The sequence below is a fragment of the Ovis aries genome, chromosome 6, assembly GCF_016772045.2.
Source record: "Ovis aries strain OAR_USU_Benz2616 breed Rambouillet chromosome 6, ARS-UI_Ramb_v3.0, whole genome shotgun sequence".
Lineage (NCBI taxonomy): Eukaryota > Metazoa > Chordata > Mammalia > Artiodactyla > Bovidae > Ovis > Ovis aries.
Window position 1 is genome coordinate 43943710 of NC_056059.1, and position 12687 is coordinate 43956396.

General features: G+C 35.7%; 1 protein-coding gene across 6 annotated transcripts in view; it reads right to left on the reverse strand.

Annotated features, from left to right (window-relative positions):
• Positions 1-998: 998 nt before the first annotated feature.
• Positions 999-12687, reverse strand: part of PPARGC1A (PPARG coactivator 1 alpha) — a 717775-nt gene continuing 706086 nt past the window's right edge. For 5 of the 6 annotated variants that reach the window (XM_015096414.3, XM_060416920.1, XM_060416919.1 and 2 more), the window contains 3 exons: positions 11176-11297; positions 10693-10844; positions 999-4901 (listed from right to left, as the gene is read on the reverse strand). In XM_015096414.3, coding sequence (XP_014951900.1) covers positions 4798-4901; positions 10693-10844; positions 11176-11297 — 378 coding nt within the window. In that variant the 3' untranslated portion in view covers positions 999-4797. The remainder of the gene's footprint in view (positions 4902-10692; positions 10845-11175; positions 11298-12687) is intronic. The other variant, XM_060416921.1, reaches the window with a different exon arrangement.

A 12687-nucleotide genomic window follows, 5' to 3' on the forward strand; every position in this document is an offset into this window, starting at 1 on the left:
AAATTGTGATGTGAGGCTTATCCACTGAATCACAGTTGTAGAAGAATGCAATATTTGGGTAAGATGATAGTAAGATTTATTTTCTCTTTTGATATAATAATTGGAAAATCCTACAGTGCTACAAAATAGAAAGAGAGCCATAAGAAGTGCTTCTTGGGTTACTTAGCAGGTTTCAATGTATTATTGGTAGCTCTATCACATTTCCAATAAGTATGAATATTTTCTTCTGTAGGAGAAAGGGGAACTGGGGGCTGAAATATATTTAGCCACATTCCCCATGGCTAGGCTTATGCTGAATCTTACAAGCAGCTGGGAGTAGAGACCACCAGCTGAAATTCAGATTTGGCAGAGTGCTAGTAACACATTCTCTGTCATCTCTGTCATGAGGACCACCAATCACCTACAAAGCATGGTAGACATCCTGACAGCAAACCATACCAGCAGTAATCTATCAACTTGTCCCATATTTAACCTGATGACTTACATATGACAGAGAGACAGGGAGGTGCATTCTGTTACAAGTCTTCAAGAAATATTCAGTCTATGCTGTACACCAGAAACTAACATAACATTGTAAATCAATGTTCAATGGATAGTATAGTTCAACTATACTTCAATAAAAATATATATTCAGTCCATTATGGTAGAATTGCTTCCTAAACTGAAATATTCAGCAGCTTTCTCACTGAGGCAGTGGCTTGTACTTAAAATTCATACTTTCCAGGGTTAAGTACAAAAACAGAGCTAATCTGTTTGATAAAGTCCGACGTCACTTCTCATTAGAGAAATCACCAGTTCCGCCTTTACTGTTTGAAAGGAGACAAGGTAAAATACAGAAGGCGCACGTTACCTTAGAGCTGAAATCCATTCATGAATATGGAAAAGCAAGGGGAGGGCAGGTGATCCAGAGAGGAAACAGAATAATGATAAGCGAGTAACGTGTACTGATCTGAGGAACGTGCCAGGAGTTTGGTTATGATAAATAAGAAAAGCAGAAGTAGATTTGAAACATTCGTTTCCCTTTATTAGCTCAGTGAGGCTGATGTGTACTGCACATTTAAAAAAAATCACAGGAATTTTCATACAATGAATAAAACCACAACAATACATGTAGAATTGGCAGGTGGAAAAAAAAAAGCCCGGCAAGGGCTCAACTAATCACTCACTTTCCCTCTTCAGCATAGTTCAACCAACAGTATTACACTTTCACCTACAAATCTTAAAGTAGCTCCATCAAGTCAGCAGTTCACATTATTGAAAATGCCTGTCACATAGGTACAAATTTAGAATCATCACATTATATTACATGGCTATTCTAGGTCATCTATAGATCAGGTCTTAGACTACAGTGATTGAAGTTCTCGTTACAGCCATCAAAAAAGGACACATAATCATTACCTACTGTAAGCTCACATCTAAAGGCATGAAAAGGTTTCCTTTTTTTTTCACTGACCCAACCATCACACCCCAATAGTGCAAAGTTCCCTCTCTGCTGCTTTGAATGTTGACAGCCCAACCGTTGCTCTCAGAGTCATTTAGCAAAAATTGATTTTGTTGCACTGGAAGAATTATTCTGCTACATTTCTTAAAAAAAAAAAAAACCCACATTTCTAAAGCACCAGTTCAGTTACCAAAATTGTAGATGTGGTACTTACCACAGCATGAAGGCAATGGCCCAGGGTCATCTAAAAATCCTACAGATCTATGCTGAAATTTGCCTCCAGTGATGATGGGGTACATGTGTTCATTTGAAATATACTCTCCAAAAAAATTAAAAATAAAAATAAAAGGAACACAGTTTACATTTTGATGGGCTACCCACAGTGTCTGCATAAGATACAAAAGCTGTATTTGGATGGTCTAGTGATTCTCTCTTTGCACTAATTTTAGATGCAATTTGAAGTCCATGGAGGAAAACTATCTTCATGGTAACAAATTATTTGTCAGGCCAGAAGGGTGGGAGTAAATGAATCCTCAACATGAAATCTGTAGTGTTGTCTTTTGACAAGTAAGAAAGGAAACCCAGTCTTTGACTCATGTCAACGATCCAGGGCAAAAAGGAGAATGTATTGAAAATTGGATCACAAAAAATTTAAAGGCAAAATAGAGAACGTATCTGGTCCTTGAACACATAATATGATTTACTAAATATTGATTTCTTAAAAATAATTTATTGCTCTTAATAGTCTTTTTTATTCTTATTCTACAACAGAAGATACTCAGATTTCAGAAAGAAAGACTGTAAACTTTAGTTTGGCGTCCACACAGAGTTAAAATACCTGCATTTAACCTACAGAACAAGAATTAGGCAGATTAAAGATGTGTTACGGTTGTAACGCAGGACCTGTGAACAAGTTCTTTTATTTCATAGTATTTTTATTGCTTTCTATCTACTTAGAAATAAGAAGCCAAAAACTCAAGCAAGCATCCGACAGGACAGACAGTGGATTCACTCTGAACACAATATGCTGGTGATAAATGAATGCAGCTTTCAAAATTAGCTGCATTGGCCTGGGGGTGTAATCCATTTTTATACGATCGTGTTGGGCGAGAGAAAGGAAAAGAATGGTTACATAGTAGGTATATCATGTCTTCCAGAAAAGTCATGTCGGCCATACTGTAATTGAATTTCAACTCAGAAACTTGAGTACACACGCCAAACTTTACTGACTTCCATTCCAGGGCTCCACACTCAGAGGAAATCCTGATGCTCAAAAATGGAGGTTTTACTGAAGTTTTTTTTTTTTTTTTTTTTATTGAATTTAGCAGAAGCAATGTCATCAAGAACAACTTCATGGTCACGTCAGAGGCCATGCTAGTGCAAGTAGAAACACTGCTTCTGCAAAGCGGAATTTCCCAAATGAAACACTTAAACTCCAACCTGACAATTGCCATGCATCCTAGGTAGAAAATTTCCACTGGCTTTATTATTTTCATCAACTCATAATTTATAATAAATAGGCTATCTGCAACTGATAAATATGTCTCTTTAGTAAACAAAGGAATGAAATATCAGTATTTATACAGGATGCATAACTGTAAAAAATACAGATAAATACCATCATCATACTCTGCCAAGGGAAAGAGATACTGGCTTCAAAGAGAGTCTTCAGACACACATTAATTATTGTAAAAATCATACTATAATTATTACCTCAGCATTTTGTATCAAATTAAAATCACAAAAATTAAAACAAAACAGCATTTTAAAAAGATTTTTGACCTCTAGTTTCAAAACTACTGTTGATAGAGAAAATAAAAACATTTCTTAATGGTTACCCATTGAGAGACTTTACATAAAATCATGATATCTTCTAGAAAAATTTTAGATGAGAAAATTTCATTCCCCTAACAAATCCAGTGTATAAAACTTCAAAGAAAAACAAGCAACAAGAAAATGTGGAAAAATATTGCAGAAGTGGTTAATACCTTTAGGGGGCTAGGAGGTTTATTGACAAGATGCTTAGATCGAAGCTCACCTAAGAGGGGATGGTTGTGCATAAAGCATCGATTTGTTGTGTTGCACTCAATGGACACACACACTGTCCTTTTTTTGTTTTACAATCAAATATATATAAGCAGTAAGTTCAGCTTCTAAATATGTTAGTGTACAATAATTGTTTCACCTCATAATTACATTTGAATATTCTCGATTAAGAAAAATTTAGCAGTTTTTGAAAAGAAGGCTGCATTTACAGTGCATAGCTGTAACAAAAAAAGAACATCATTGTATAGTATGTACACAAAATAAAAATACTCCATTTAACATCTGTAAATACTTAACTACATCAGAGAATGTAGCAATTATACTATCTGAACACATCCCAGAGAGTTCTACCCAACTCTCCTTAGTAATGTAACACCGTGCTCGCTCCTCAGAAAGAACCACTGAACAAGCTGCACGCTTGACCATTGACAAGGCTTTTGAAATTTGCAGTGGGAGATCAACGTTTTGGACATTTACATGGGTGTCAGGAGGAAGGACGAACTACAGAAACTTCAAAATGTTAGGAAAGTTGAGCGTTCGGTGCCTGCAGCATCCTCTCCCACCCAGATTCCTTGGCAAACGGAAAAAGGAAAAAAAGAAAGAAAAAGAGAAAGGATATGAGTTCTACAGAACCTGCGGTTTCTTCAGGATTGTCATATAATCATTACGTTGTGAGAGAAAGCTTGCTTCACGTTGATTTTGCACTTTCTTAAAAAAAAAACAAAAACAAAAAAAAACAGAGTACGGAGGCTGATGCCCAGACATCAGTGGCTGTCATTTAGGGTGGCCTGTGGTTGGTTGGTTAGCTTTCTTTCCTTTTGGATGTACGTATTTTTTTTTTCCTTTTGAATAGAATATGAACATTTTGAAGTTCTAGGTTTTAAGTGTGTCTTCATGGAACTGCTGCCATTCGAAGTGGTTTGCCCTTGCACGCACTGGTCAGGTGTCCCCAGTCCCCACCTGTACATACATACTTCCCCCAAACCAGGCAAACACACACACACAGGCACGCGTGCACACACATACACACACACACACACACACTCCGTCATCAAGAGACTCAGGGAAAGCAAAGCTGACTCCCATGAATAAACATGTGCTTACTGGAATTCCAATCTGTCTCTTGCCTCTTCAGCAGCTGGGTTCGTGTAAACCATTGTTGTTGTTCTTGTATTGTTGTTGTTTTGTTTTTGTACAGAGTGTAAAGTAGGAGAAATTCCTAAGTATGACTTGCAATAGTCTTTTAGGGAAGGACGCGCTGTCCCGTGAGGTATTCACCATGCCTCTGTCATCCTTAGCCAGGGAACATATTACCTGCGTAAGCTTCTCTGGGCTTCTTTCAGTAAACTATCGAAATCCAGAGAGTCATACTTGCTCTTGATGGAAGCAGGGTCAAAGTCATCTGAATTTGAATCTGAAAGAAACCCAAGCCAGGTCAGATGTACCCTTTGCTTACAGTCATTAATTCAATCATCTAACTTAAGATAACCCGATTCAAAGACAATTTATCCAGTTAATACACTTTAACAAAATATGCCCAACTTTTATTAGCATATGAGGTTTGTGTTGATATATACATACATATGTGTGGATATTTACATATATATCTGCAGGAGGTATTTATATGTATGAATATTAATAATTAAGTGTATATTTGCAGAAGGTACTTATATGGTAGATGGTATGACATAAACACACCAATATTTTAATTAATTATGCTTATATATTTATCTATTTATACCACTTGTATGTATTTGCAGAGGGTAAGGAGTAATGAGTACTCAAAACACTCATCTATTGACTCATTCTGGATTTAAACACTCCTGGGAGGTAATCAAAACAGGCTATTTCTTTTCAATAGCAACCTAGGCAATCAACATGCTTTAAAACTGAGGCCCCTCCTCCTTCCTGCTATGTTAAATGACTTCCCCAGGTTCCTCAACAACTTAGGTGGAGAGAAAAAAGTAGAAGCTGGAACTAATCTTTCTGTTCATTGGGATTGATTTCATTAAGTATAAAAGCCAGACTCATCAGTCTGCTGTTTCCCTTGAGAAAGTTGGAGGGATGTAAGTTCTCAAGTGCCTCACGGGACCCCAGAAATGGTGGTACAAGCCCTCCCCAAATTAGAAGGTTTAGGAAAATGCTTCACGTCCAGAGAGGGCAGTTTCAGCCTCTCTACTCATTAATGGGGCTTCTCTGGTGGCTCAGATGGTAAAGAATCTGCCTGCAGTTCAGGAGATCTGGGTTCATTACCTGGGACTGGAAGATTCCCTGGAGAAGGGAATGGCAACCCACTCCAGTATTCTGGCCTGGAGAATCCCATGGACAGAAGAGCTTGGTGGGCTACAGCCCGTGGGGTCGCAAAGAGTTGGACACGACTGAGTGACTAACACACAACTTCAAACAAAGCTATGGTCTTTCTCAGATCCTTAAACTAGTCAAAGTAAGCATTTGTGCAAAGCTCCACATGCCACTTCAGTAGCCCTGAACAAAATTGCTATATTTCAGTCCCACTGGGTATAAAGTAAAAATCCTTAGAATATTTCTTATTTTTCTCCATTGACACCTAAGAAAAAGTCTACCATTCCTTCAGGTCTTTCAGCTTGAGAAAGGGTACCTTGGATATACAATAGGCAAACACATTCATTCTTTTGTATTTACGTGAAGGGAAGACAAAACCTTTCTGGGAAACATTAACAATCCTACTAAAATATGCACATTTGTGTTTTACCCAGATTAAATTACAAAATAGAAATGCTCAAAGTGGCAGAAAAGGGTAATATAAGATAAAATGGAGGCTAATCATTGACCTCACAAGTTGTTCTGCTGAAAAGGTGGCGAATCCCTCAAGTTCTACAGAACCAGGCTGTTTCCCCTACCTTACCAGCTTTGATCCACTTTAAAGACATCTTACATTTAAAGATAAGGAAATTCTTTCACTTTTTTTTCCCATTCACATCATCCCTTGTCTCTACCGCCTTTCTTTGTCCAGGTAAGGTGAACAATTACAGTCAGCTTCAGATACAAAAATAGGACAAAAAGGGCCCATCTTTCATCACCAAAATTTACACGATCAATCTTAAATTACACTGGCTTACACTCTTCTCTTGAAAGCCTAATGAATAGTTTGATTGTATAACTAAAGCTGCCTGAGCAGCTGTTGTTCAAACCTTAATCTTTTTATAAAGACAAAAAATAAGTCCTGCTCATTGCTAGAGATTAGCTTGAAATCAGAATTTCAGTTGCATTGTAGAAGAAGATGAATGAGTCATTCAATGATGGCAGTCTGTGTGACATGAAGTCCACATAGAACCATCAAGAACATATGTGTGAAGCTTTCCTTGGAGGAAATTTTGAGAATTAAAATGTCTTAAATTAAGATCATTCTACACGAAACTCAGAATTTCAGTCTTTCTGTGTTTTCATTAGCAAATATTAAAAGTACTTTGATACAGTGGTTCTCAAGAGTTTCTTTACTGTGAAATACGGTGGTTGATGCTTATATATATACCAACTTTCATGGGCATACATATGTCAATAGGCACCCACAAAATAATTTTTATTGCTTGAAGAGAGAATGCATCCAACTGTAACTTCTAGGGCAATAACATCCACTTTCTCTCTAGTAAAGGAAGGATATATATCCACAAGTAAGATATAATGAAATTTTTTTAGGAATAATCTTTAAACCACTCTAATAAGTTTTAAAATAAATTGTTATAAATAATAATATTATATCAATAGAAATAAGTCACATCACAGCTATATTCCTAGCACCTAGAAAACTGTGGGCACAAAGTAGAGACTCAGTACTTGTCAAATAAATGCATTTTATTGAACACCTGCATATTATTAAAAACCTGATTGAAAATATTTGTGTTGGGATCTGGTACTGACTTACCAATGAATGGCAAGTGTATATTAAAAGTTACATATATATTCAGGATGCTGATAATATAATACATTTCTTTGAGTTCATAGTTTGTGACCAACATGTTATTTATTTCCTTTTTCTTGCTTAAGTATAAATTCTAATTTGATCGTAACTAATTCCCGATTAAAATGATCATATTCTTAATCCTGATCCATCCTTCTATTTTTACCCTATAATCCTAATTTCTGTCTTTTTAAGATTTTTCATCAAGCTCTTTCAAATGGAATGATCCATTTGTTTATAGAACTGTAAATAGAAAGATATACAGATAACAGATTCACAGAAACCAGACTTAAATACTGTCTTCATCATGGTAAGCTTGATCATCCCTTTAAATTCTGAGTCTCATTTATAAATGTGGCTCATAAATGGTAACCGAAATCACTGCGTTTTGCATGAATAGTATTGTAATAACCATTAAGTAACCTCAACAGCCAAGAAATGGAGACTTAAATAGGGATATTTCTGCAAAGAAGACATACACATGGCCAATAGGCACATGAAAAGATGCTCAATATTGCTAATTATTAGGGAAATATAAATCAAAACTATGATGAGGTATCATTTCATACCAGTTAAAATGGGTATCATTTATAAGTCTGCAAATAAATATATACATGTATATATAGTTCCAAGTGTACAGAGTCACTTTGCTGCACACTTGAAACTAACACAACATTGTAAATCAACTATACTTCAATTTTAAAATATCAGAGAAATGGGATATGTGAACTAACTTAATTTAGGAAAGCAAATAAAAATTTAAAAAAATAGTAACCTAAATGATAGGTTGCTTTACTTTTGGTAAAACTAACCAGTATCACGTCATTTTAACACTTTACTCTTGATGTGCACATAAGCGGCCAATTCCTCTGAGTCCAGTATATGCTTGTTGTTCAGTTGCTAAGCTGTGTCTGACTCTTGCAACCCCCTGGGTTTATGCACCGTATTCGGCATTCATGGCCTGAAGCACTTAACTTGAACTCATCAAAGAACAGAGACAAGACATACATGATGATGTTCAGATCCAGAGCTAGTCGCTGGTGTTGATGCTTTCACTTTAAGATAATTTGAAATTTATAACTTCCCATTGTCATCATTTTTTATTATAATTACAGCTACCATTTATTGAGAATCTATTTTGTGCCAGACACTGACACTATGCTAAGGGCTTCATAAACATGTATATAATCTTCATGGCAATGTTATAAGGTATTTTACAAATGAAGCACCAGAAGCTGAAGGAGTTTAATTGCTCAAGGTCAAAAGCTAACTCAGGTTTCAAAACCAGGCCTGCAAGATTCCAGTGCCAAGGTGCTGTCAAACTACACTAGGCCTGTACTCAGATCCACTACCTTTCCTGTGATTGTAAGGCTGGAGGGAATTGGAAAAACCTATGCTGCTACAATACACATCAAACATACTTTTCAGGAAATACAGAACCAGCTTAGCAATGGTAAAGTTTCTATTGCCACTGGCGAGGCAGAGAGATAACAAGGAGGGAAGCATTCTTCTTAGAAATATTTCAGGGAGGCTCCAGTTCAATTTGGAAGTACTATCCAATGCTCCCTCTACCAGTGATGAATCGTGATCTAAAGACCCCTCGAGGTAGCTTATTTTAAACTTTAGATGTTTTGAGACACTAGAAAACACCCTGGCCTTCATCACTGAAGAAAATAAGTCAAATCAACTCAAGATTTCAGTCTGTCTGGACTGTTTTTATCAGCCAACATTTGAACAAATGACTTGCCACCTTTTATATTTTCATCCCTAGGCCTCTAACAGTCAGCTGCCTCTCCCCTGCTTCGTACTATCTATTTAGCTTGTGAAGTGAATTATAGCATATTCCCCCTGAACAATGCACCCCACCTGTATCAATTACTCTAGAAGACATCAATTTGGTGGAAGGAAGGAAAAAAACCTGTATTTGGTATTTAATTTTTTTCTTTATACCAAGCCAAAGTAAGTACAGACAGACATGTAATAATGCTTAAGAGCAGATTTCCATGTTAATTTCATGATTATTATTATAAATTGATTTAAATAATTGTTGTATGCATAAGACACTTGCCATTTTCCTTCATTATTTCATAAAGGAACATAAAGGCTTATAATACACACATTAGATAGGGACTAATATGGAAAGGAGCAAAATTAAAACTGGAAAGGAAATTAAGATGTCCATTGTGCTATTATTTATAACATCAAAACAAGAAAATGTGTTTAGCTATGGTGGAATGATTAAATATAATGGTACTACTCATCAAACAGAATACTGTACAACCACTAAAATATACTGGCAAATCATTTTTAACCCTGGGTCACAGTAAAAAAATGAACTTACATAATATTAATTTAGAAAAGTAGATTTTTAAAGGCTATATATGTATAATATAAGCTCAACTATAAGAAATTCAATGTTTTGAGACAAAATACTGAACAGCATGTTACTCACTTGGTAACAGTAGTTATCTCTAGGTGATAGGCTGATAGGTAATTTTACTATTTTTCTTGATATCTTTGTATATTTTCCAAATGTTACCCCTTGAGTCGGTACAATTTTTATAACAGAAAAGATGAATACTTATCTATTCTTCAGTTTCCTTATCTGTAAAATGGGGATGATAATACATAATATCTACTTCTAGGATTTGTTCTGGTAATTAACTGAGAAAATACTTGCAAAGCCTTGGCACAGTACCCATCATATAGAAGCACTCAAAAAATAGCAGGTTTACTTTCTTCTTTTGTTTTAAAGAAAGTATAGTGTGATTTAGCACATAAAATTTTACTTTTTCCTCTGAGTACAATTTGTAGGAAATGCTAACCGTTCTAAGAGTTGGTGAGATAATAAGGAAACAAAGAATAAAATATTTCCATATTCTGCTCTGCAAAGCAATGATGCCAGTGCTACAGTCTGTATAAAAGGATTCAGGGTAGGCACAAAAGCAACAAGAGATTACAAACAAACAGCACATGCACCTACCAAATATAACACCACACACACAAAGACACACAAACAGTGTAGAATTTCAGCATCTGGGCAGGCAACAGAAACAATCTGTTTCTCTTTGTCACCAAAATCTAAGCCCCTTCTGAAATCATCTCATATGTTAAAAAGTAAAAAATAATAGGATAAAAATCTGTATTCAAATATTTCCTTTAGTAGAAGGTAGTAATGGTTCGACCCAATGTGCCTACAGTTTACATATGTTTCCATTTTGAACTCAACATTATGGATTCCTCATTCTATGTACAGTAAAATCCATACCTAGGTCTGCATAGTTAGACTTGAAAAATTGCTTGCGTCCGCAAAAGTACAGCTCGAAGTCAGTTTCATTCGACCTGCGCAAAGTGTATCCATTTTCAAGAGCAGCAAAAGCATCACAGGTATAACGGTAGGTAATGAAACCATAGCTGTCTCTGCAACAGACAAAGAGGAAAAGTTCAAAGCCAGTGAGGAAGCATTAGCATATATGACTGTAACCCTTTCCACTTTGGAGACTTTGCTGGTGCCAGCCTCTGAACCACTGCATCCATTTATCAGTGTGATTGTCCTGTCAAGCCGCTAAATACTTATTTCTGGGACAGGAAATCTCAACTAGAAAGATTAATAAATAGGGATGAAAGAAAATAAATAAGGTTCTGAACTCAACATGTCATCTGTCAAAGCATTCCCATCCTGGTAATCTTACGGCCATAATTTTTTACATATGTCAGCTTCTAAACAAGAAATAATCTTGAAGATTCTCACCCATCATCCCGCAGATTTACTGTGCACTCCTCAATTTCACCAAAAACTTCAAAACGGTCCCTCAGTTCTGTCCGTGTTGTGTCAGGTCTGATTTTACCAACATAAATCACACGGCGCTCTTCCTGGAGGGGGAAGTGAGAAGAGACTTGCTAGTTCTGAAGATAGGAAAGATACTGATGCCAGAACCATTTATGAAGGCACAATCATGCATAACAAGAACCCCCACGGCCTGCCAATTAAAGCAAAATACACGCTAAAACTTAACGGAAGGCTACGCTTGAACCAAGTTTTACTTTCCATTTCTCTAATTTCACTTGCTGCATCTCACTCTCTTCTACCTTTTCTGTCTTACAACATGAAATTTAATGTGTTATTAAAAAAATGTGTAAAGTGGTCTTTTTATCACTAAAGAGCTGAATAATATCTATTAAATATTTTAACAACTGTGACTCCACTATTAATCTTCAAAATTGGTAAGAAACTGACCTGGTTTGCAAAACCATTTAATTTCTCCTTAACTCAGAATTATAAAACGTGTGCATTTTTTAAATTTCTATTGACAAATAACTTATGTACATTACCGTATAATTTTAAGGTGTACAGCATGATAGTTTGATGTATAAATCTTGATATCCCTCAAAATATTGATTCTTAAACTCTAGTATAAATATAAATTACCTGGGGGGCTTATTAAAATGCAAATTATTGGAGTTTATTCCAGCTATATTAAAAAAAAGTGGAAGATAGTGCTCAATGATCTTTATTTTTAACAAGTATACCCCAGTGTCTCTGATACAGGTGGTCCAAAGACAATAATTTTAAAAATACAGTTTTAAAATATAGGCCATTTTAAGCCATGGGTCTCCAAAGAATAAGAGCTATAAAAGAGGCTATAAATTTCACTTTGCCAGTGAATCTTATTTTAGGAACAGATGTGAAGGGTGTGGCCTAATTTTCACAAGTGGAGTCCATATCATCATAATCTTAAAGTCAACAGCAATTTATAACCTACAAAACATGGGAAAAATATTTTATAGCCTGAGAATGGATTCATTTTTTGAAGAACAAGAACACATTCTCAGTGTAAGATATAATCCTATATTTCTTGTTTCAAGAAGATAAGGCCAAAGATGATCATGTCTCTCAAAACTGAAAAAAAGATTTTTCAAGAATGTAAGAAGTTAATATGAATGTCCTTATCAACTAGCCTGTACATCTATCGATGACAAACAAGAATGAAATGAACTTACAGTTGGAGAGATTTAAGTTAGATGGAGGCAGAAACTAGGAATCATAGGACTAAGGCACAGATTTAGCTTGCCTAAGAGTTTTCTCTGGATGTGCTTAGGATATGTTGTCTTAGATGCTAAAAAAAAAAAAGTCATTTAGGCTTAAGGCAAAGAGATATCCTACGTTATTTACTGAATGCATGTCCTTTTCATGAGTCCAATATTTAGCAAAAGACCTGGCAAAGAGAGGACAATCAATAAATGCGTGTGAAATACAACTGAA